The sequence below is a fragment of the Hibiscus syriacus genome, unplaced genomic scaffold, assembly GCF_006381635.1.
Source record: "Hibiscus syriacus cultivar Baekdansim isolate YM2019G1 unplaced genomic scaffold, ASM638163v2 tig00116961_pilon, whole genome shotgun sequence".
NCBI classification, from domain to species: domain Eukaryota; kingdom Viridiplantae; phylum Streptophyta; class Magnoliopsida; order Malvales; family Malvaceae; genus Hibiscus; species Hibiscus syriacus.
The window spans coordinates 1,672,494-1,698,511 of NW_024063487.1; the positions used below are offsets into that span (position 1 = coordinate 1,672,494).

The 26,018-nt window shown below is 37.2% G+C and overlaps 1 protein-coding gene across 2 annotated transcripts; it reads left to right on the forward strand.

Annotated features, from left to right (window-relative positions):
• Nucleotides 1–618: 618 nt before the first annotated feature.
• LOC120189930 (probable serine/threonine-protein kinase At1g54610) lies at nt 619–22,340 on the forward strand. Of its 2 annotated transcripts, none has more exons than XM_039193055.1 (7): nt 619–1,112; nt 1,207–1,491; nt 20,161–20,478; nt 20,725–20,952; nt 21,199–21,299; nt 21,371–21,494; nt 21,884–22,340. In XM_039193055.1, exons 1-7 carry the CDS (start codon nt 741–743, stop codon nt 22,181–22,183), a joined length of 1,728 nt encoding a protein of 575 aa, XP_039048986.1. In that variant the 5' UTR covers nt 619–740; the 3' UTR covers nt 22,184–22,340. The 2 variants fall into 2 exon arrangements, with proteins under 2 accessions (XP_039048986.1, XP_039048987.1); XM_039193056.1 differs by having other exon boundaries at nt 21,199–21,294; nt 21,369–21,494.
• The last annotated feature ends 3,678 nt before the right edge of the window (nt 22,341–26,018 follow it).

Below are 26,018 nucleotides of genomic sequence, written 5' to 3' on the forward strand. Positions count from 1 at the left end.
ATTGTGAGAGAGTTTACGGGCAGAGGGTTATTTATAGCCGAGAGAGGATGCTTTAAAGCCGAGAGGTCCGGGTAAATAATGCAAGACGCGGTCCCTGCACCACGCCTTGCATTATGCATGTCTGATAATTGAGCATGTAATAATTGAAAAACGTAGCCCCTGACCCGCGCTATAGCCCTACGTGGCGTAAGGCGCACCCCAAGGGTCGCGCTTTAGACACGTGTGTCCATGTCAGCGTAAAGCGCATTGTAGAAGGCGCATCTTACGCCACGTGGCATCATATCAGCATAAAGCACCCTTTAGAGACGTGTGTCTGACAGAAAAAATTATAGGATATAAGTGATATTTCGAGAAAAACGCCCTTTTTAAACACATGACATCATCGTTTTACCATGGCAATTCCCTAGTTGTTGTAAAGTTCTGCCCTATATCAAAGCCCAAAGTAAATAAATAAATAAATAACTTATCTTTTAAATTAAATTGAATGGAATGAAAATCAAAACTCATTTCACACTTGCCTCACTATCACAGCTTCTTAAGCTAAAGCTTACCTTCTCCACTCGGTCATCTCTCTCTATCTCAAAATCGCCTGAAAGTTCAAACTTGGAACGCCGTTAATTGTTCTCACTCCTCGAAACGTTGACGTTTAACCGTGGGGTGAACTGTTGTGTAGCTAAAACGCCGCTGTTGGGTTTCCGTTTATCGGAGTACATTATTCCCCATGCATTTGGTTTGAGTGAATGGGTTGCGTTTTCGGAAAGCAATCACAATCTTCGTTGTCGGATCACCGGCGTCGGAGAAACAGTGAAGCACCACCGCATCATTTACGTACTCGTTGTCGACGGAGCTCCGACCAGTTATCATCGGTTGTGTCCGTCAACGATGCCGTTGACGGGGTCTTGGGTGTCAAAAACCAGAGGGGACAAAGCCAACCGCAGCGTAAAGCTAGACATACCGGTGATTTTTCGGTTACCGTTCCGGCGCCGGAGAGACGTCGGGTGACACCTGAGGTGAACCAGAAAGGGTGGCCTTCGTGGTTGATGGCCGTTTCTGGTGAGGCCATCCGTGATTGGACCCCTAGACGAGCCAACACCTTCCAGAAGCTGGACAAGGTATCAGCTCATCAACTTAATGAAAAAACTTGAATTTTGTTTTTTTTTAATGAATGTTTTCATTTTAATAAGTTTGTGTTTTTTGGGTTTAAAGATTGGGCAAGGGACTTACAGTAATGTATACAAAGCCAGGGATCTACTAACAGGGAAAATAGTGGCACTAAAGAAGGTTAGGTTTGACAATTTGGAGCCAGAAAGTGTAAAGTTCATGGCCAGAGAGATTCTTGTTTTAAGGAAGCTTGACCATCCCAATGTGATCAAGCTTGAAGGCTTAGTTACTTCAAGAATGTCTTGTAGTCTTTACTTAGTTTTTGAGTACATGGAGCATGATCTTGCTGGCCTAGCTTCCTGCCAAGGAATCAAGTTCGCTGAGCCTCAGGTAACAGACCTTTCTTCAAATTCATTAGTACTTTATTTTTTTTACTGCTAATTTTGATTTTTGTTGGCTGTGTTCTTTCTGTTTTCTGGGGGGTTTAGTTCATTCCTCATTTTTGTTCTTGCTTTGTTTTTGTTGTTGTGGGCACTTGATGTTACTCATGTATTTCTTCAGCTATTTGGGTCCCATACCTAGTGATTTTTAATCCAAATTTTGGGTCTTTTGTGTTTGTACTATTTGTGGGTATGCAAGTTCATGGAAACTTCGTGCTTCATATCAATTTCTGGTGTTGAAGTTCACGTCCTGTCATATCTTTATTTCGACAGTTTCCAGATGAAATGAACTATAAACGAAAAGAAAAGAAAATAGTAATCTTTTAGATGCCTCAAGGAAAAATTAAACCTCAGCTCATTATTTATTTATTTTTATAAAACTGTTGATTAACAGTATAGGTCCTTATCTATCTTCTGGTCGAATCCCGGAAACAGAATAAGGTGGTAAAGACATAGAGTTGTAAACAGATGATTCTACCAGTTTGCCTATAACATCCTCCATTGGCAGCAAAGATGAAATGATGATTGTTTATCATTTGTTATATAGATCAATATCTAGTTTTTTTTTCTTCTGATGATCGCGGTATTGATCAAATCATGCAAGGCTATAATTGTGTCTGATGTTCCTTCATGGTTATTAGCCACCTTTTTGAAGCCAAAATCCTTGGAAATAAATATTTATATTTAGAGAAATTTAGAAGCATCTAAGATTGAGTGACTGGTTGCTTTCTTTAGAAGGACGGTTAATCATGAGGTTAGATATTTGTTGCACGGTGTAGAAAAGTCCTGAGAAATTAGTTTATAATTATATGATGTATATGAAGGTATTGTAGGAGTGATTAGAAATAGTTGAGCCTTGAAATGATCATCTCCAATTAAAAGCTTAACTTGAAGATATAATTGAGCTTAATCAGCATCTTGCAGATGAAGATGGGAATTCTTAGTTAGATGCAAGGCCAATTATGGCTTTGTCATAACCATTTTTTTTGTAAAACAATTAAATATTATTTTTAAAAACAATTATGACTTTAATTTGGAAAATTTGGTGATTTTGAATGGATTTGAATAAAATTGAAAAGAGTCGCCATCGATCTTTGGGTTAGGTAGGTCAAATACCTAAAAACGTCTTTTAAAAACAATTTTAAGAAAAATAATTTTATAAGACAAAAATTTGGTCTACGTTACCAAAGATTCATTTAAAACAGGTTCGGGAGTCGGTTACGTGTGGGGAAGGGTAAACACCCCCACAACGCCCAAAATTGGTACTGTGTAGCTTACACATCGTCGTAAATGGTGGAAATTACAAATTGAATATAAAACTAAAATATGATTCGTTTATTGAGATTTAATTAATTTACTTCGAATTATTTTATCAGAGAAAATTCTTTAATTTGAAAAGAAATCTCGAGATTAACAATCCTCCGTCGGGAAAGTTAACTCGTCTATTTCTTATCTTTTAAAGAATATTCTCTCATCATTTATTTAAAAACGTGTATCGAATATAAAATGAAAATTTAAAATTTACATTCACATAAAATAAAGTGAGCGTCACTTAAGGTACCACACATTACATCATTTTAATAAATTAATTAGTAAAATATACTCGACTTGTTACAAGTCCCTATGTCGTTAAAATGCCGTATCGGATCGTACCACTTCGACCAAGTGGTACTTTCCACGCCCATTCTACGCATACGTGTTCTTGAAAATATAATCGAATATTTCTTACATAGATAATATAATGAAAATAAATGTGATTGGAAATACAAAGATTTACATTAAATTAAAGTAAACACAATACCAATAATTAACTAATGAGTAAAATGCACATCCATACATAAATGACTAAAATACAAATTAGTAAATATTACAGACCAAAATAAATATTAAAACATTTAAGGGGCTAAAATATAATTAACAAATATTTTAAAAAAACAGTAAAAAAATAAACCATAAATCATATTAGGGACCAAAATGAAATGAAAAAAAACATAAAGAACTAAACCACAATTAAGCCAAATGTTAAACAGTGACTAAAACGAAACATGCATAAAATAATATGGCCAAATTCGAACTCTAATAAAAATGTAATAATAAACCAGATAAGGACTAAAATATAATGAAAGTAAAATAAACAGACATTAATCGATATTTAACCCAAAATATGAGAGTAGTGATCAAGATAAAAGTTTCATAAATAAAGAGTACAATGTCTAAACTTTCAAAAATATTAACAATAACCAGTCCAGTGACCAATGCGTAAACTTTAAAAATATAGGGCTTGAATTACAGAATAAATAAAATACATTAAGCCCTTAAACAACTTACAAAACACGGGGACCCTTACAATGTAATTAAACCATAGGCTAATTAGTGACTAGAATAAAATGTACACAAATGTCATGGACAAATTTAAAACATTAACAAAAATAAATAACACACCAGCACAGTGACTAAAATGAAAAAAAACATAAATCACAGGTCCAAATTCGAAGATCATAAAACATACATAATATATAAACTAGTGATTCAAATAAAACAAAATAAAACTATAGGCTCGAAATAAGATTGCATGGATTTCATTTAGTGACCAGATCACAACCCTTACAAAAGCTTGAGGGACCTAAACTGTGATTAACCCTAAATGTAAAAACACGCAGACCCCCAAGCCCCTTAAACGATACCGTTTCACTCGGTGATTATACCATCTTAAGGGTTTTGAAAAACCTGATTTTCATTCCCCAACTCCCTCAGCCGCCTCACTCGTTCTCCTCTCCCTTTCCCTTCTTCCTCGTTTCTCCTCACGAGAACAACGCGGCTCCCCGGCCACCGTAAGTCGGTGGCCACGGGGAGCACCACAACCTTAACCACTCTACTTCCTCTCCCAGACCTTAACCAACCAAAAATCAAACGAAAACCCACCCCTAAGAAAAACTAGATCTAGGAAAAGAGAGGTTGTTTTACCTTCGGTAGTGGCTCCTTTTCACTCCGGCGAGGATACAACGCTCGGATCTCTCTCTAAAGGTAAGATGCCTCTCCTTTTTTTTTCTTTTCTGTTTCGAATCTCTCTCTGTCTTTTTCTTTTCGTTTCCTCTTCTTTTTTTTTTTGGTTTCGTTCCCTTGATTTATGCTGAGTATTTGGTGATATGATGATGATATCTAGGTAGATAGGATTTGATTTCTCTGATTTGGGTGGATAAAGTCCAGATTTTTCGGGATTTTGGGGTGTTATTTTAATGGGTTTTTAGATTTGGGGTAAGTTTGATACACTGTTGATGACATTTGCTTCACTGTGTGACCAGATTGCTGATGACGACCGGCTCGGGATTCACCATCGACACCTCAAGCACGGCTGGGAGATGGAAGGCCAAACGGCTGTGGCGGTGGCTGAGCTGTTAGGGCTCAGAACAAGGGTTAGGGTTTCAGACCTAAATGGCCTTTGATCTGGACCATTGGATGGGTCCAGATCAGACGGTCTTGATGGTGCGGCGCTGAGGCAGAGAAGGGGTAACCCTAGCGGGTTTGGGCCGATTGCTGGGCCGCAGGTCTGGGTTGTTGGGCTCCGGGATTGGGCCTTTGTAATCTGAATTGGGCTTCTAAGCCTGCAAAAATGTAATATGTAAAATTAATAATAATAGTTAATAATAATTAATAATAATAAAGAATAATAAAAAAAAATATAAAAGACCCGGACAAAATCGGGTGTCTACAGCTGCCCCTCTTTGCACATACTTGTGTTAACAAGAACAGTGCAAAGACGACAAGCCAACACGTTTTTGTCTGGTTCTCCCTTTCAAACTTAGAAATTGAATAATGTTGGTTGTTGGGGACGACACTGCTCATACGTGATGAAGAGTTCGGGTCGTCTAAGGGTGACACGGTTCATACGTGATGAGGAAATCTGGTCGAAGGATGACACGACTCATGCGTGATGAAGAGTTCTTGGCCATCTTTAGGAAGGGTGATAACTCGGTTCCTACGCGATGAGGACGGCTGGTTATCTAAGGGTGACACGACTCCTACGTGATGAGGATATCTAGTCAGGGGATGACACTGCTCCTACGTGATGAAGAGTTCTTGGCCATTTTATAGTGATAACATAGTTCCTACGTAATGAGGACGGCTGGTTATCTAATGTTGACGTTGCTCCTACGTGATGAGGAGATCTGGTCAGCTGATGTTGACTGATTCATTGCTTTGCTAATGAAATAGATCTTGAAAACCCTGTAAAAAAAATGGTCATATGACATGATTTCATGCTGTCAATATGCTCTAAGAATGATCTAAATGCATGTTTAAAGGGTTATGCTCAGCTCGATCCTAGCATTGGGAATCTCCCCTGCTCCTTGATCGGAATATGCGAGATTTATGCGTTTGTCCATGCCTGGTTACTTTCTTGACCTCTCATTAAATATCCTTTGACTTGGTCCCTCTGATCTACCTCGAGAGAGTTTATCTTGCCTCTTTGATTCTTTGGTCATTGATTGATTTTTCAGAGAAAATTCATTCAGAATGGCCTCTCCTTGTTGCGTGCCTTTAAATTGGGACTTCTTTGCTTGGGAAAAGTATGGTTATGTTGAAACTGATTTCTTTAATCTGAACCATTTTTTCAATGGTTTGCTTAATGATTTATGGGAGCTTGTCTTTGCATGTGTTCTCTGGTGAACACCTGTTTCAAAATCCCCATACTCTAACACTTTTCCGAGTAAGGCATAATAATCAATAATTTGGTGAATATATACAATGACAATGAATCAAATTTGACAAGTTTCATGGAAAAGAGGCAATGAGAAATTATAATCTTTTGGGGACAAGAAACAAGTAAGTACAAAGGAAGAACAAAGGACAAATATAGTGAATATCAAATGCTGAGTCCTTCTATTTCTTCACCCCAAATCTTTCTTGAAAGTTGACATGTGTTTCGAAGATTCAGATCGTACAAAAGATGTGTGAGCATGAGAGTCTTTCCCTGAACTGTCAGGCTTCCAAGGGAATCCGCCATTTCAACTTCTGGCTATTCGAGCCGTCCATTACGGATTTTCAACTCGAATCCTCCTTTGGTTTCAAGACGCCCATTTTGGGTTTTCATCTTGAACCCTCCTTTATTTAATTTTTTTTTTAAGTGTAATATCGTTTGACCGAATCGGAATTCACGGGATTAGGCAAATCTTCTCCATCCATTTCTGTTAACACCAGAGCTCCTCCTGAGAATGCCTTTTTTACCACATAGGGACCTTCCCAGTTCGGCATCCACTTCCCTCGAAAGTCTTTTTGCATAGGTAGGATCTTTTTTAGCACCATATCGCCTTCACGAAATTCTCGAGGTCTGACTTTCTTGTCATATGCTCGTATCATCCTTTTCTGGTACATTTGGCCATGGCAGATAGCTCTCAGCCTTTTCTCCTCAATCAAATTTAATTGATCAAACCTACTTTGTACCCAATCAGCCTCGTCCAGTTTTAACTCCATCAATACTCTCAAAGAAGGTATTTCCACTTCAACAGGTAAAACTGCTTCCATCCCATATACCAAAGAGAATGGTGTTGCCCCAGTAGATGTACGAACGGACGTGCGATAAGCAAGCAACGCAAAAGGTAATTTCTCATGCCAGTCTCTATATATTTCAGTTGCTTTTGTGATGATCTTCTTGATGTTTTTATTCACTGCCTCTACTGCCCCATTCATTTTTGGGCGATAAGGAGCCGAATTGTGATGTTTGATCTTTAACTTTGTGCAAACTTCCTTCATTAAATCGTTGTTCAAATTCAATGCATTATCTGTGATGATCCTTTCAGGTGTTCCATATCTACAAATGATTTCTCTTTTTAGAAATCTGCACACTGCTCCTTTTGTGACATTAGCATAAGAGGCAGCTTCAACCCATTTGGTGAAGTAGTCTATAGCCACTAAGATAAAACGATGTCCATTTGAGGCCTTCGGTGAAATTGCCCCAATGACATCGATGCCCCACATTGAAAATGGCCAAGGTGCGTTCATTACATGGAGTGGTGAAGGAGGAACATGTATTTGGTTATCATGAATCTGGCATTTATGACATCTTCGAGCAAATCTGATACAATCTCCTTCCATAGTGGACCAATAGTACCCAAACCTCATGATTTTTCTAACCATTGTGAATCCATTAGCATGTGTTCCACAAACTCCTTCATGGACTTCCTCAAGTATTTTCATGGCCTCAATTCTATCCACACATCTCAAAAGCACCTGATCCTTGCCTTTTTTATATAGTATATCTCCATCAAGGACATACCCCATTGCTAATCTTCTTAAGGTCCGTTTATCATTCTCAGTTGCCTCCGCTGGGTAAGCCTGATACTTCACATACTGGAGAATATCATAATACCATGGGAGACTATCATCCTCTTCTTCCTCTATGTTGCAACAATGAGCTGGCATTTCTCTTATACTCATCCGAATAGGCATCATTCGAGATTGATCATCGGCCTTAAACATAGCTGCCAACGTAGCCAAGGCATCTGCCATTTGATTTTCTTCACGAGGAAGATAAGCAAAAGAAATTTCTTCAAACTCTTTGATCAACTCCATCACCAAGTTATTGTATTCTATCAACTTGGAGTCTCGAGTCATCCATTCCCCGCGAAGCTGATAAATAACCAGAGCAGAATCGCCGAATACTTCTAGGCTTTTAACTTTGCGCTCAATTGCAGCTTGAATACCCAAGATACATGCTTCATACTCTGCCATATTGTTAGTGCTTTCAAAGGCGAGCCTACTAGTAAAAGGATAATGATCTCCCTCAGGTGAAACTAGTATTGCCCCAATTCCATGTCCCACAGCATTAGAAGCGCCATCGAAGTTCATTTTCCATGCTTCATTTTTCGGAGTATCTTCTTCAGTAACAAATATACTCATCAAGTCCTCATTCGGAAAATCAAATTTTACTGGCTCATAGTCTTCTAATGCTCTGCTTGCCACGAAATCTGCAATAGCACTCCCTTTAACTGATTTCTGGTTCATATAGACTATATCAAATTCGGACAACAACATTTTCCATCTCGCCATCCTTCCAGTTAGAGCCGTTGATTCCATCAGGTACTTTAACGGATCCAACCTTGATATCAACCAGGTAGTATGATACAACAAATACTGTCTCAGCCTCTTAGTAGTCCATACTAAAGCACAACACAGCTTTTCGATAGAGGAGTATCGAGTCTCACAGTCAGTGAATTTCTTACTGAGATAGTAAATAGCTCGTTCTCTTCTTCCAGTTTCGTCATGTTGGGCCAACACACATCCCATGGACTTCTCAAAGACAGCCAAATATAAAATCAATGGTTTGTTTGGGATTGGTGGCATCAAGACAGGAGCATTAATTAAGTAACCCTTAATTCTATCAAAGCATTCTTGGCAACTATCATCCCATTCTCCTGGGTTTCGCTTTCTCAGTAATCGGAATATTGGATCACATTTCTCAGTCAACTGCGAGATGAATCTGGCAATATAATTTAACCTCCCCAGAAAACCTCGTACTTCTTTTTGCGTTCTAGGGGGAGGTAATTCCAAAATTGCTTTGACTTTATTAGGATCTATTTCTATCCCACTCTCACTGACTACAAATCCCAATAACTTTCCTGAAGTAGCTCCAAATGTGCACTTGGTTGGGTTAAGCTTGAGCTGGTATTTTCTTAATCTTAAAAACAGCCTCCTTAAGACTTTTACATGTTCTTCTTCGGTTTGTGATTTAGCAATCATATCATCCACGTACACTTCTATCTCCTTGTGCATCATATCGTGGAACAACGTAACCATTGCTCTTTGATATGTTGCCCTGGCGTTCTTAAGTCCGAAGGGCATCACCTTGTAACAAAATGTACCCCACATTGTCACAAAAGTTGTCTTTTCCATGTCTTCTGGGTCCATCTTAATTTGATTGTAACCTGAGAAACCATCCATGAAAGAGAAAAGAGCATGACCAGCCGTATTGTCAACCAAAGTATCGATATGTGGGAGTGGAAAATTATCTTTGGGGCTCGCTCGATTGAGATCCCGGTAGTCAACACACATCCGAACTTTGCCATCTTTCTTTGGAACTGGCACTATGTTTGCTACCCATTCAGGGTACTTGGCCACTTGTAAAAATCCAGCATCGAATTGTTTCTTCACTTCTTCCTTGATTTTTAATATCATATCTGGTCTCATTCTTCGAAGTTTTTGTTGAACAGGCTTGCATTCCGGCTTTATTGGTAGCTTGTGCATCACGATGTCAGTCTCCAACCCCGGCATATCTTGATAAGACCAAGCAAACACATCCCTATATTCCCCGAAGAAGGCTTATAAGACCATCTCTTATTTTTTGTGAGAGTGAAGTGCCAATTTTAACTTCCTTTATATCCTCTTCTGTTCCCAAATTTATTGTTTCAGTTGTCTCTTTGTGGGGCAATATTTGTCTATCTTCTTGCTCCATCATTCTAACAAGCTCAGAGTTTAACTCACATTCCTCTTCATCTTTATAACCCTCAGATTCTTCGAGACACATGTCATTTTCAAAAATCAATTTGTGGTTCAAAAGTATCATTACTAGAACAGTTGATATCTGAAGACCTGTGAATCAAAAAGGAGTATATTTGGCTGTGGACAAGAATTTTATCTAATATTTACCAAGAGAAAAATTATCAATAAAGAATAAAGAATACTCAAGAGATGAATAAAATACTTGCTAAGATTAGAATGAAAGAAGAACACTGTTTCATTAAAGCAATGACAAATAACAATTTGTCCTTTCACAAAAGCCCTATTATATTTGGGTCAAAAGGAGACAGATTTGTTATTATGCATTACTTTGAAAAGTGCTTATAGAACACAGGGAGTTCTTCAACAGTGTAATTGTTCAAAACATAGCCAGGAGGACACGGACGGATTGATGCCAATGAGCACTCTCCAGTAGAATCATCTGTGATAACGTTGATGCTCAGGCTTCCCCATAAATCTTCAACAAATTCTGTATCTTCAATATCCCATGACTGTTTCAGCGTGTCAATCACTAATCCTCCAGACACAAAAGATTTGGAGAGAGGCGGAATGACCATGAGTCCCCAAACAAGATCTTCTCCCTTTACTCTTGCCTTCCTCCTTTCCTTAAGCTTTTGTGCATCATTGACTTTATCATGGTACGTTGGTTTGTATCCGAGACCAAAATAATTTCTTTTAGGAACTGCAGCCGGCCCTTCAGTGATGCCTTGCAGTTTCTTTCCCAAGCCTTTCCCTACCTTTGCTCCTCTAGCTAATGTCTCTTTTAATTGCATCTTTGTATTTTTTGAAAGATGAGGAATGGAATTCTTTTGCCTTCAGAGATAAAAGTAGCATTAACAAATTCCAAGGACTGGAAGGAGGACTCTAGTGCATTTTCATCTACCCCTACATATGGTGCATCTGTAGTGATAGAGGCAATGATGTCTTCTTCCGCTTTGATGGTCACCAGAGTCCCATCAACAATGAATCGGAGCTTTTGGTGAAGGGAGGAAGGAACTGCCCCAGCCATGTGAATCCAGGGTCTCCCTAGCAAGCAACTATAACTCGGATGAATATCCATGACAACAAAATCTACTTCAAATGTTGTAGGGCCAATTCTGAGAGGGATAATCATCTTCCCCATTATCTTGCGTTCTGTCCCATCAAATGCCCTTACAGCATTGCCACAAACCCTCATTTGTGATACATCCATATGAAGTCTATTTAGAGTGGCGAATGGCATAACATTCAAGGTCGATCCGTTGTCAATTAACACCCCAGAGACGATGACTCCTTTGCAATGAGCCGTAATGTGTAAAGCCTTGCCCCTGCCTTTTCCTTCTTCAGGTATTTCGTCATCATAAAAATAAATAAAATTATCTGCATTAATATGATTTACCATCCTGTCCACACGTTCCACTGGTATATCCTTCCCTACAAAAGTTTCATTCAGCACTTTGATCAGAGTATTTCGATGTACTTCCGAATGCAATAGTAGATATAACATTGAAATCCGCGCTGGGGTCTTATGAAGCTGTTCCACAATATTATACTCGCTGTGTTTCAGAAACTTTAAAAATTCCCGAGCCTCCTCAATCTTAACAGGCTCATTCAATTTATCCTCAGGATCTTTAATAACCACATCTCTTGCTTTATCAGCCTTTCCATGAGCATAGCATCTTCCACTCCTGGTGAAAAATCCAACTTCAGCAACCTCTTCCTCCTTACTCTCAGGAGTATTAATTTGGCATGTATAGTCCCAGGGAACACTCTTGTTACTCTTGTAGGTAAAAGGCGCAGGGGTTTTGATCACCACCCTAGATGTTATACTTCCACTGCTGGCCTCGTAATTTGGTTTCGATATGACCAGGACAGGCTTTTTTAAATTCTTTTCAGCTTCCCTTGAATTTTCTTCAGAAGCGCAGATATATCTTTCCTTCTCACTCATTCTTTCTTCATAGAACTGCAACTCCTGCTTGTTCATTAATTCTTGGACTATTTGCCTGAATTCTTGACAGTCCTGAATTTGATGACCATTTTCACCATGGTATTCACAAAAGATTTCTGTCTTTTCCGTTGAGCATTCATTTCTAGGGCTCAACAAACCTCTCTCCTTTATTTGAGCATATACCCATTTCAGTGGTGTTCTTATTTCTTCAATTCTCCTCTTAATTCTCTGATATTTCTCAATAGCGTTCACTCCCTGATTCTGATGATTTGGAAGCGGGTTTGCAGCAACACAGGGTGCTTCAGAATCATTAAAGGACACCACCTTTCTCTTGATCAGATCTTCAACCACTCTTTTAAAAGCGAGACACTTTTCAATGTTATGTCCTCTGAGATTTGCATGATATTCGCATGTCTCATTTTCGTTGAACCATTTTGGATAAGGTGGTTTAATTGGATCAATGAATTTTGGTGACACTACGTGAGCTTGGACTAATCCATGGAAGAGCTCACTGTAAGTCATTGGTATGGGAGTGAACGTCATCCTTTCATTGTTATGCTCGCGCTTAGTCTCTCCTTGGGATGAAGAAGAATTTCCCATCTTCGGCTTACTCACAGAGAAATTTACATTATTCACCTCTCCTTCTTTCCTTTTCACATAGGGTTTCTTTGCAGGAGTTTGGCTACCGACAATCTGCCCCTTCTTTAATGCTCTCTCGATCATCTCTCCGCACATCACGATATCAGAGAAGCTCTTAGTTGCCACTCCTAACATATGATCAATATAAGGAGATTTAACGTATCTATAAACATGGTTATAAACTCCCTCTCAATAAGCGTGGGTGCACTTGAGCAGCAATATCCCTCCACGCTGAGCGTATTGTCGGAAGGTCTCATTATGCTTCATCTCCATATTTTGGAGACTAACACGATCAGGCATCATATCGGTAACGTGTTGATATTGTTCTTTAAACGCATTGGCCAAATCCTTCCAAGACCCTATTTTAGCTCGGGTTAATTGGTTATACCATCTGACAGCTGACCCCGTCAAGCTGACCTGGAAACAGTGAATTAATAGCCCATCATCCTTCACAAATCCTGTCATTCTTCGATAAAACATGGTCAAGTGAGCAACAGGACAAGTTTTCCCATCATACTTTTCAAATTCCGGCATTTTGAACTTTGGTGGTAATACTAGGTCTGGCACAAGACTCAATTCCTTTGCATTCATTCCGTCTTGAGAACCCTGCTTTCCCATTTCTTTAAAAAACCCTTTGCACCAGTCCTTTAAATGCTCTGGTACTTCCGTTTTAGGTTTCTCCATTTCCTCAGGATCTACATCAATATACTCATGAGGACTGTTTTGAGGGTTAGTCGTGGCCATTTGAACCTTTACAGCTGAAGACCCTGCAGGATGTTCAACTAGCTTTTCAGGTGAGATAACTAGTCTCGGGGTAGACTCCTGCCTAGAAACTTCAACAGGGGCAGTGCTTGGTTCTTTAACTGTTTCAGTACGTATCCCAGACATCTTGGTCATCATCTCATTCATCATATTAGCCTGTCTTTGCAGGATTTGATCTATAATTGACTTTTGTGGCTGATCCATCTTTGCCTGCCATTCTTGTTGTATTCTTAGTAAATCTTCTTGCATTTCTTTCTTTAATTGATCAAGCTTGGCCTCCATGGCTCTACTTCGCGTGTGATAAGGATTGGAGTTTTTACTTGCCAGAATCGTCTGTCACATAACCCTTCGGAAATTAATTTTATTGTTCTATTAAATTCGAATGCATATTATTGGTAATGTGCTATAAATGATACATTTTATTGGTGATGCATTATAAATGATGAATTTACTTATGCATAATGAATGATGCAAGTATGAAATGCAAATAAAAGGCGTTGACCCAAGCAGTAACCATTCGGAAATACTTTCATTGGATAAAAAGTTTCACTCATTACAAAGAAGTTCTATTACATATAAGGCCTAGCCCTCAGACTCAGCTCTACAATTTCATTCATAATGGCGATGATCTCCCTTGTATATTCAGAAACCGGATTTGTACGCAGTTGGATGATCTCCGCTCTATTGGCTAATTCATTCATGTACCGAGCCACTTCACCCATTTGAGCAATAGCTTCCCCCATCATGCGCTCGCGTTCTTCTACCAAGGATCGATAATGCTCATATGTATTTTCCCATCCCTTATTGATGCGTTTGATCTCTTTTTCTAGATTGGTAATATGAATTCGACATTTCTGGAGTTCACCCTTTAATTCTCTGATTTCCTTCTGGAAAGATTTGTTTTCTTCGAGAGCAACTCTTAGGTCCATTGAAGCGGGAGGAACTTGCACTTGCAGAAGGGATTGCTCAAGGTTCGATACATGACTTTTGAGCTCATCATTCATAGCTCGAGATTGGTTCATCTCCTGTTCGAATCTCATCTGTAATTCTCCCATTTCTCCCGTGAGCTCATCTACTTGCTGACTTTTTGTAGAGAATCTCTGCATCCACGATCCAATCTCTGCCTGCTTTCTATCGAGGATTCGATTCCATCCTTGTCTCTCAGACCACATCTCTTCTTTCTTTTGCTTTCTTTCTTTTTCAAGCTCTAAAATTCTTCGATCTTTGTCCCCAAAGTCCTCAATTATACGGTTCATCTCAGTTTTTAACCCCTGGACTTGATTCTTTTCTTCTTCTAATTCCTTCAGGCTGACTTCTTTTTCTTCATGGAGTTTTTGAGCTCTACGAGCCTCACCTTTATACTGCTTGATCAATTCCTTTTTATCGGCTTCTAACTCGCATACTTTTGCTTTTCCAGCTTCTATCTTCTTGATCTGACACTTGTTCTCAATTTCCAGACTTTTGATTCGCCGTCTTGCAGCTGCTAATTCTCTGGATCCAAGTCTCTTTCTCACTTGCTGCACCCTTTGATAATCTTTTTTTAAGTCTTCTAAATCGGCTTCCACCTCCTTTTTCCGTTCTCTCATCATTATAAACTGTCTGGCATGAAATTCAGCCTCGATAGTCAACATGACGTTTTCTCTCTCCATCTCTTCTATTTTCTTGGAATCTTTAGCCTTTTCCATTTCAAACTCAATTCTTTGGATTTCCAAATTTGAAGGGATATTTTTGATTTGTTCTTCTATCGACCTTGATCCCTCTCCAGATGTTAAAGGTATTTTATCATTTACCCTCCTGATTCTCCAGGCTTTATAATCAGGGTCAAAATAACATCCGCTCCAATTACTTTAGTCCTAAAAGTCATCCTCCAAGAATCAGCCACATCTTTGATTTTCTTTCTATAATTGCCTTCTTTATAATCAAATTCAGCACCAGTCAACCCATGAGTCACGGGAACAAACTGTCGGGCACCGTACTGTCTCAATATCAACAAAGGAGCGTATCCCACTCCTCCCCATAGTCCCAGTAATGTAATCCAGTCCAAATATCCACACTTGAATAAGATTTGTGTATGCATCAGCCACGGTGTTCGCCATGCTATGTTTTGACTTTGTAGATTCCGGGAGAAATCAATCCATTGATCTTTCTGAGATACTTCAGGCTACTCCTTCGTAAGGTACTCAGCAACAGGAGAATAATCTTTCAAAAAACGGTTATAGTTGACTTTTTCTTCCTTCCAGAAATGGCTTCTGATCCACACAGTAAGCAATTGAGCACAACCCATAAAACGACCTCCCCCCAACCTTCTACATATATTCAAAGATCGGAAAGTTTCAGCAAGAATTGCATGGACTGGATTCACCTCTCTTCCTAACTTCTCAACCAAATCGACTACTGCTAGCTCGATCAATCCCAAACATTTTGGAAAGATTACCAAACCATATATACCCAAAGCAAATACATCTCTACGCACGTTTTCATCTACGTGTGCTTCAGCTATCTTTTGTAAGTGAGACCACGGCACTCCCTCACTTTCTCCCTTGCGTTGCAAGCGATCATTTACCCATTTGTCGCTTGTGCCCGAGATCTTTGCAAGCTTTGACTTAAAAGAAAGCCCTTTTATCGACCGGGAGTAAACTTTGTCCACTTTAACGCTTGTCAAATTCAACAGAAATTGGTATTCCTCGAGGGTTGGAGTCATGTCCTCTCGGTTGAATGTGAAACAACTATAGGCCGGATTCCAAAACTGTATTATGCTTCGTATGAGAACCGGGTCTACCTTCACGTATATCAGATGAAATATATCCCCATAAGTCTGCTGAAAAGCTTGCCTCTCAATAAGATTCCAACTTTCCCAAATGGTTTTCAATCCCTGAAGCTCATTCTGTTTTAAAGAAGCTGGTGCATAATCAGACAGATCCGACACGTAGTTCCCTGATAGACTATCTCCCTGCTCTTTCTGCTTGGCTTCGGACCAGTTCCTTACATCTGCTGGATTCACTTCTTTGTTTAGGAAACTCCTTTCCATCGTGAAAGTCTTTCCACTTTATCGATACTCACAGATCAATCGCCTTTTCTAATGATATGTCTATGCAGTATGAAAAAAATAAACAAAACAAACAAAACAGTTAGTCAAAACAATTGCATAAATTTAACATAAAAAGATAAGTAAAACGGGAAATAAATCTATTCTATTTATGTATTATCTACCCGAATAATATTCCTCAAAAAGGGTCCTACCCGAACATGCTCTCTACCCTCCTAAATTAATTAAATTCTAACTGCACCTAAATTCTATTTCACATGCTTTAACAGAATAAATCTATTATACACACTCAAAAATAAATAAATAAAATAAAATAAAAAGGTTAGAGGGTTTCTCCATTGTGTACGCCTATTTTGGGTACCTATTGACGGACAGAGGTTCAGTATGACTCTACCTAGTGTGACCGTTCTATGGTTCACTATATGCATGGTTTCAGCTCTAACAGGAAAAAAGGGACTCGAATTGTCCTTGATGTCGGTGCCCCCTTGGGCTACCAAACCCTCAATCCTCTCCCATTACAGGTTTCAAACGGACCGAGTTCAATTCGAGGGGATTCACTGCCTTATACCCATACGAGGAATAAATTCCTACGAAGGTATAAGGTATGTATCCCATGGGTTATTTGCCAAAACTCATACGAAGAATAAATTCTTACGAGAGTAAAGCAATCACCCTAACTAATTTGGATCGAAACTCATGTCTAGAGCTCATGTTATGCTAATGAAAGTGATGTGTGTGAGGAGAAACAAACAAACCTTTGACTCAAAAACAGGGAAAATAAACTCAACGAGAACTAAGAAACATCTGGAAAAAATGAAAACAATTAAAATGTTAGTATATAAAAATAAAGAGATAAATAATAAATAAAAATTCAACATAGATCATAGTTTTACTAAAGATTCGAACTTATAATTTCCACCATAACGACTATATATAAGCGACCGACAGCTTGACTCTCTAGTTCTGTCCCCAGCAGAGTCGCCAAGCTGTCATAACCATTTTTTTGTAAAACAATTAAATATTATTTTTAAAAACAATTATGACTTTAATTTGGAAAATTTGGTGATTTTGAATGGATTTGAATAAAATTGAAAAGAGTCGCCATCGACCTTTGGGTTAGGTAGGTCAAATACCTAAAAACGTCTTTTAAAAACAATTTTAAGAAAAAAATTTTATAAGACAAAAATTTGGTCTACGTTACCAAAGATTCATTTAAAACAGGTTCGGGAGTCGGTTACGTGTGGGGAAGGGTAAACACCCCCACAACGCCCAAAATTGGTACTGTGTAGCTTACACATCGTCGTAAATGGTGGAAATTACAAATTGAATATAAAACTAAATATGATTCGCTTATTGAGATTTAATTATTTACTTCGAATTATTTTATCAGAGAAAATTCTTTAATTTGAAAAGAAATCTCGAGATTAACAATCCTCCGTCGGGAAAGTTAACTCGTCTATTTCTTATCTTTTAAAGAATATTCTCTCATCATTTATTTAAAAACGTGTATCGAATAAAATGAAAATTTAAAATTTACATTCACATAAAATAAAGTGAGCGTCACTTAAGGTACCACACATTACATCATTTTAATAAATTAATTAGTAAAATATACTCGACTTGTTACAAGTCCCTATGTCGTTAAAATGCCGTATCGGATCGTACCACTTCGACCAAGTGGTACTTTCCACGCCCATTCTACGCATACGTGTTCTGAAAATATAATCGAATATTTCTTACATAGATAAAAATATAATGAAAATAAATGTGATTGGAAATACAAAGATTTACATTAAATTAAAGTAAACACAATACCAATAATAATAACTAATGAGTAAAATGCACATCCATACATAAATGACTAAAATACAAATTAGTAAATATTACAGACCAAAATAAATATTAAAACATTTAAGGGGCTAAAATATAATTAACAAATATTTTAAAAAAACAGTAAAAAAAATAAACCATAAATCATATTAGGGACCAAAATGAAATGAAAAAAAACATAAAGAACTAAACCACAATTAAGCCAAATGTTAAACAGGGACTAAAACGAAACATGCATAAAATAATATGGCCAAATTCGAACTCTAATAAAAATGTAATAATAAACCATATAAGGACTAAAATATAATGAAAGTAAAATAAACAGACATTAATCGATATTTAACCCAAAATATGAGAGTAGTGATCAAGATAAAAGTTCATAAATAAAGTACAATGTCTAAACTTTCAAAAATATTAACAATAACCAGTCCAGTGACCAATGTGTAAACTTTAAAAATATAGGGCTTGAAGTACAGAATAAATAAAATACATTAAGCCCTTAAACAACTTACAAAACACGGGGACCCTTACAATGTAATTAAACCATAGGCTAATTAGTGACTAGAATAAAATGTACACAAATGTCATGGACAAATTTAAAACATTAACAAAATAAATAACACCCAGCACAGTGACTAAAATGAAAAAAAACATAAATCACAGGTCCAAATTCGAAGATCATAAAAACATACATATATAAAACTAGTGATTCAAATAAACAAAATAAAACTATAGGCTCGAAATAAGATTGCATCGATTTCATTTAGTGACCAGATCACAACCCTTACAAAAGCTTGAGGGACCTAAACTGTGATTAACCCTAAATGTAAAAACACGCAGACCCCCAAGCCCCTTAAACGATGCCGTTTCACTCGGTGATTATACCATCTTAAGGGTTTTGAAAAACCTGATTTTCATTCCCCAACTCCCTCAGCCGCCTCACTTGTTCTCCTCTCCCTTTCACTTCTTCCTCGTTTCTCCTCACGAGAACAACGCGGCTCCCCGGCCACCGTAAGTCGGTGGCCACGGGGAGCACCACAACCTTAACCACTCTACTTCCTCTCCCAGACCTTAACCAACCAAAAACAAACGAAAACCCACCCCTAAGAAAAACTAGATCTAGGAAAAGAGAGGTTGTTTTAACCTTCGGTAGTGGCCTTTTCACTCCGGCGAGGATACAATGCTCGGATCTCTCTCTAAAGGTAAGATGCCTCCCTTTTTTTTTCTTTTCTGTTTCGAATCTCTCTCTGTCTTTTTCTTTTCGTTTCCTATTCTTTTTTTTTTTTTTGGTTTCGTTCCCTTGATTTATGCTGAGTATTTGGTGATATGATGATGATATCTAGGTAGATAGGATTTGATTTCTCTGATTTGGGTGGATAAAGTCCAGATTTTTCGGGATTTTGGGGTGTTATTTTAATGGGTTTTTAGATTTGGGGTAAGTTTGATACACTGTTGATGACATTTGCTTCACTGTGTGACCAGATTGCTGATGACGACCGGCTCGGGATTCACCATCGACACCTCAAGCACGGCTGGGAGATGGAAGGCCAAACGGCTGTGGCGGTGGCTGAGCTGTTAGGGCTCAGAACAAGGGTTAGGGTTTCAGACCTAAATGGCCTTTGATCTGGACCATTGGATGGGTCCAGATCAGACGGTCTTGATGGTGCGGCGCTGAGGCAGAGAAGGGGTAACCCTAGCGGGTTTGGGCCGATTGCTGGGCCGCAGGTCTGGGTTGTTGGGCTCCGGGATTTGGCCTTTGTAATCTGAATTGGGCTTCTAAGCCTGCAAAAATGTAATATGTAAAATTAATAATAATAGTTAATAATAATTAATAATAAAAGAATAATAAAAAATAAATGGAACTTAGATGATCCGTTTGTTTGAATGCATCTTACCTCTGGCAGGTCAAATGTTATATGAAGCAGTTACTTTTGGGGCTAGAGCATTGCCACAAACAAGGTGTTTTGCATCGTGATATCAAGGGTTCTAATCTTCTTATCGACAATGAAGGCATTTTAAAAATTGCAGATTTTGGACTGGCTACCGGTTATGACCCTGGGAAGAAGCAGCCCCTGATTAGTCGAGTAGTCACTATCTGGTTCCGTCCACCCGAGCTACTTCTAGGGGCAACTTATTACGGAGTTGGGGTTGATCTGTGGAGTGCTGGCTGCATTCTAGCAGAGCTACTTTCAGGGAAGCCTATAATGCCAGGAAGGACAGAGGTATGAATTTTGTCTTCTCTCCAATATTGTTCTGTTTTTTGTTGCTTACCGTGTTTGTTGGGCGAACCTCCAATGTCGACTCAGATGAATACATTCCATAGTTATGATGAATAAAAAATCTAACTATCGGGTGTTTATTTCATAACAAGTGTTTCTTCTAGTTGATTTAGTTATGTAGTGTAATATTTCCCATTTATTGATAGGAAATTTTCTTTCCTTTTATTGGGCTAATATCATATTTTATAGGTTGAACAACTGCACAAGATATTCCAGTTATGCGGATCCCCTTCTGACGAATATTGGAAGAAACCCAAATTGCTAAATGCAACACTCTTTAAGCCACAACACCCATACAAACGCTGTATAGCAGAAACTTTCAAGGATTTTCCATCTTCTTCTTTATCTTTAATTGAAACTCTTCTTTCGATAGACCCCGAAGAAAGGAGTACTGCCACTTCAGCTCTTAATAGTGAAGTGAGTTGTATGCATCTCTCTAGCAAATCAATCTTTTGTTTCGTACCTGTAATCTTTATTTGTGATATTTGAAGATATCTTTTATATATTTACTTTGCTAGATAGCTAGACTAAGCACATGTCGTGCATCCCAGGGACTTGCATGATCATATATCTACTATAATACTTGACATTCCTGTTCTCACCATTGGTTTGCTGCATCTATCTCTAACTAGTTTTTGACTTATTTGGTTTCTGAGTTCGCAGTTCTTTACGACTGAACCGCAAGCTTGTGAGCCATCAAGATTACCAAAATATCCTCCCAGTAAAGAAATTGATGTAAAATTGAGAGACGAAGAAGCAAGAAGGTTGGACGGCTTTCCTTTTTCTTTGCCAAATTTGGCTTCATGATGATACCTTATACAATTGTTGTATACAGACAAAGAAGTCGAACTGGCAAAGTCAATGCAGTCGATGGTACCAGGAGAATTAACGTTCGTGAACGTCCTACTCGGGCAGTTCCAGCCCTTAAAGCAAATGCAGAGATTCAAGTAAACTTAGATGTGAGTGCGAGACTTTGCTTTTTATCCTATCACTTACTGATGCTTTTTACTGTTTATCCGTTTATAGAAGTGTCAAAAACTGAACTTATCCATGTCAGATGTATATCCGTATTTGACACTCACACTCAAGTTTGACATTTATCATACTCAAGTATGTCAAAAACGGATATAGAAGTGTCAAAAACTGAATTTATCCGTGTCAGATGTATATCCGTATTTGACACTCACACTCAAGTTTGAGTAACATAATTGATATAGAAGGCTGAATTTTGATCTACCCTTATCTAGATATGTTCGATTGCATTCGTTTGTTTCTTTATTTTCAGTGGTCTCATATGAACTTGCTTCAAATTTGATGCAAAAAGTTGTGTTTGATTTCTGGTTTCCAGAAATGGAGAGTGATGACACAAACAAATGCTAAGAGCAAGAGTGAGAAATTCCCACCTCCTCATCAAGATGGAGCTGTTGGACATCCAGTTGATGCCTCAAACAAAGGGCCTGTATCTTTTGGTGCAAGTAACGCTTCTTTCAGCTCATCAATTTTCAACTCCAAATCATCCAGATTCGCCAAAAGTTCCGCACCTGCCAGCGGTCCTTCAAGAAGGAACTCAAATGGAGACCCCCACGATGGTCCGTCTCAAAATTTCATCCGCAATTTCCGAGGTTCTTGGGAGACGGAATTAGGTTAGTATTACAATTTTATAAATATTGTTTTTACTTTCTCAAGAGTCATCCATTCCCTTCCTGAAATTTAATATGTTTTTCCTCAAATTTCGGCCCATTTGTTTGTATTTGATCCTAAAAGTCTGGTGTGTAATCCGCACCAGGATCCAAGGATTTGGTGTATAAATCTATCAATGCATTTCCACTTTTTGTTGTACAGTTTTTCAAATGACAACGCTACTTCTCAAAACTTTCAAGGGTTTAGGTAACTTTTTTTTTAACAGAAGTATGTGTTTAGAATCTTTCTTAATCATTGATAACGTACATATTCCCTGCTAACGTAATTGTTCGAACTCAAAAGAGAATAGCACTCTCTTTATTTATTGAGGGCATTTGATAGGTTCAGGGTTTAGGTAACCTTTTAACGAGCTAAAAAGTTACTAGGTTTATTTCCAATTTCTAGTCATGTAATTAACAGGTGATATCTGAAAATTCCCCCCTCCGTCTTTCTGCGTTGCAAGTGAAATATAAAAAATTTTGTGATCTTTTTTGGTCATTCGAAACCATGCGATGAGTTTTTATACAAATACATAGAATCAAGTACTTAAATCAATAGGTCAAAATCAATTTTATTATGCAATGACCTTTTTATAAGGTTTTAAAAGTTTTGGGGCAATTATGAAATTTTCATAGAGTAAAGTATGACATGCTTATATCAAACGTTATTTATTTATTTTTGGTTGGACTCTTGATTTCTTAAAAATATTTTACATAAGATGTCAAATTTAAAATCTGATTAAACGATATCAAGTTAATTACTAACAATATTGGTTGATTTCGATTTATTAATTTGAATAGTATGAGAGTATGTCGCTATAAACATTAAGTAATTACAACATTTAGTCTCCTCTTGAGAAAGTGATACAACTTGATTATGTATTAGACCTCATGAAATATTTTTTGATAAGAGGAATTTATTGCAAGAAAAAACCAAAAAAGTTCCAAAATCAAAACAAAAAGCAATGGAAATAAAGAGAAAAGAGCGCATGCAAGCCCCTTCTCAAGTGAACCCGAAAGTAAGGGTGCGGAAAAAAATTTTGATCAGACCGATATGATTTATTGATTTGATTAAAAATTTTGAATATTTGATTTATTTTTTAATTTTTGGATAATTCTGATAAAAAATCTAAAAAAAGAAAAATCGGATAATCGGATGAATCGGATACAGATCAACTAAAATTGAAAGAATTATTCAAAAATCCGAAAAAATGGGTCTTTGAAAAATTATCCAGACCCTACTATATCAGCCAGCTCGCCCGCGCCTAGCTTGAAATGTCTGTGCCACATCCTTGAGCCTTGCCTTAATGCCTTGCAGATTTAATTAACGTTCCTTGGTCAAAACAGTATAGACATGGATCTATCCTTGTTTTCAATATCATGCACTAAACATTCATTAAAATTAGCCCAAGTTTCTAAATTCTACTACTGTTTTTAATTTTATGTTGTAAACAACCCTCCCTTCCATTGACGGACATAAATTTTATGTTAGGGCGTGAACTTCTAAAATTTTAAGAAGGGATAAATTTATAAAATTTCAGGAAGTCAAAAATAGATTTTCAATATAAGATACATATGAAAAAAATTAAAATATATGATAATTTTAAATTTTTAAGGGACGACTGCCCCATCCACTCTCAATCCATCCTTTCTCCCCTCAATAATAAAGCACAAGGAAATAATTTAAACATGCCGTTAGCAAATTAATAATGAAAACTTCAACTCTTTTAAGCACCATCAAATCTAATATCGTTGAGTACGATCATAATTCACTGCATTTTTTAGCTACTTGGTATCAATATAAACGGTGCGAATATTTATCATGATTTGGCTAAAAAAATGTAATAATAATAATAATAATAATAATAATAATAATAATAATAATAATAATAATAATAATAATAATAATAATAATATAATAATAATAATAATAATAATAATAATATAAGTAACAAAATATTAAATTCAAATATGAAATTTTTGTCAAATTACATTTTATATTCATATTCAGATATCCGGTCCAAAATTTTGGATATCCAAAAAATTAGATATTCGATTTTTGAATCGGATACGAATAATAATTTTAGTGATCCAAACTTTCATATATCCAAAATTTCAAATTGGATAATATATGATATCTGAAAATACACACCCCTACCCAAAATACCATTAACCTCTTGAAGAACTCACCCATGTGAGTAGGGATGGGTAAGGGTCGGGTTGGATTTTTAACCAATCTAACCCGATCCGAAAAATATGCACCTTCCACCAGAAATCCGACATGTCTTTTGAGATAAAATCTGAACATGACTCGATCCGAAAAGAAATAAATATATTTATTTAAAAATTTATTAATTCTATTATATAAAATAAGGATTTAATTGAAAAATAATGATATAGAGAGGGTATTGCAATTATCCATAAATATATAAGATATAATTAATTATTTTTATGGTCGGGTCGAGTATTTTCCTCCTTAAAATTGAATCGAACCCGACTAGACCCACACTTATCCTTTAAAAAACTCGACTCGACATGAACTTATTTTTTTTTTTAAAAATTAATCCAATAGAGTCGGATCGAGTTTAGGTCCATACTCATTCGTACACGCGAGACAATACAACACCCACAACGCTCCTCCAAGGTCTGCACCAGGGTTTCAAAAAATGTTTCGAAAACGCGATTTCATTCGCGATATAGCGATTTCACCACCGTCTCAATTATCCACTACACCCGCAATAGCGTCCGCGACGGACAATCACGGTAAACCCGATGTAATACCCCCAGCCTGTATCCGACCCGTATACAACTCCAAGGTGTCACATTGACTTTTCACCTTTACATTTATAAATATAAAAGAAAATAATAAAACATTTAAACTTCCATTAACGTAAAGTTAACAATTTACATTAGTACGTTCAAAACATTACAAAAATAGATCAGAGCATATGTACTTCTCGACTTTGTTTACATCCCAACATATATATTACATAAAAATACATACTGTGCAAAGTACTTCTGATCTGATCTTTGAGTGGAGGTATGTTGTTCTGCAAGTCCTACGCCTAATCCTCTTGCTTCTCTGTACCTACGTGTAAAACGCTTACACGCTAAGTCATAGACATAGTGAGGCATAAAAAAATATAACAATGCATTTCCTATAAATATGAACATGCAATCTAACTATCCAAATACAATTATACTTATCATATCATAATTCAATAATGTCATATATGGTTCAGTGTAAACAATAATAACATGTTATCATATAATCATGTAAATACTTTTTATATCTTTTATAGGCCCATGCACATTACTGATAACTTAAGGTATGCGAGTACATTGAAGTTGTGCACATATGCTGTCACCACAACTCGTATAAGGATCCACTGAGTGGCATGTGAAATATGTCCCGAAGGACCTATGTATATGTTTCGAAGGACCTGCATATATGTCCCGAAGGACCTATATATATGTCCCGAAGGACCTGTATATATGTCCCGAAGAACCTATGTAACCCTCGACTCTTGGCATGCCAATTATACCTATAGCTCTCATATCGTATAACATGGGCATTATCATTATATTTCATACATTCCTATAACCATAATATCACCACATATTCATGTACTCATGTTATTTCTCTTATAATCGCATATTTCTTCTCTTCTATCATATATCGCATGTACATATGACCATCAATCTCATATCATATAACATATGTTATTTAAGTATGTTCACATTAATCATATAACATGTTTCAAATCATATAAACATATATAACTCATGCATGTGTTTATAATT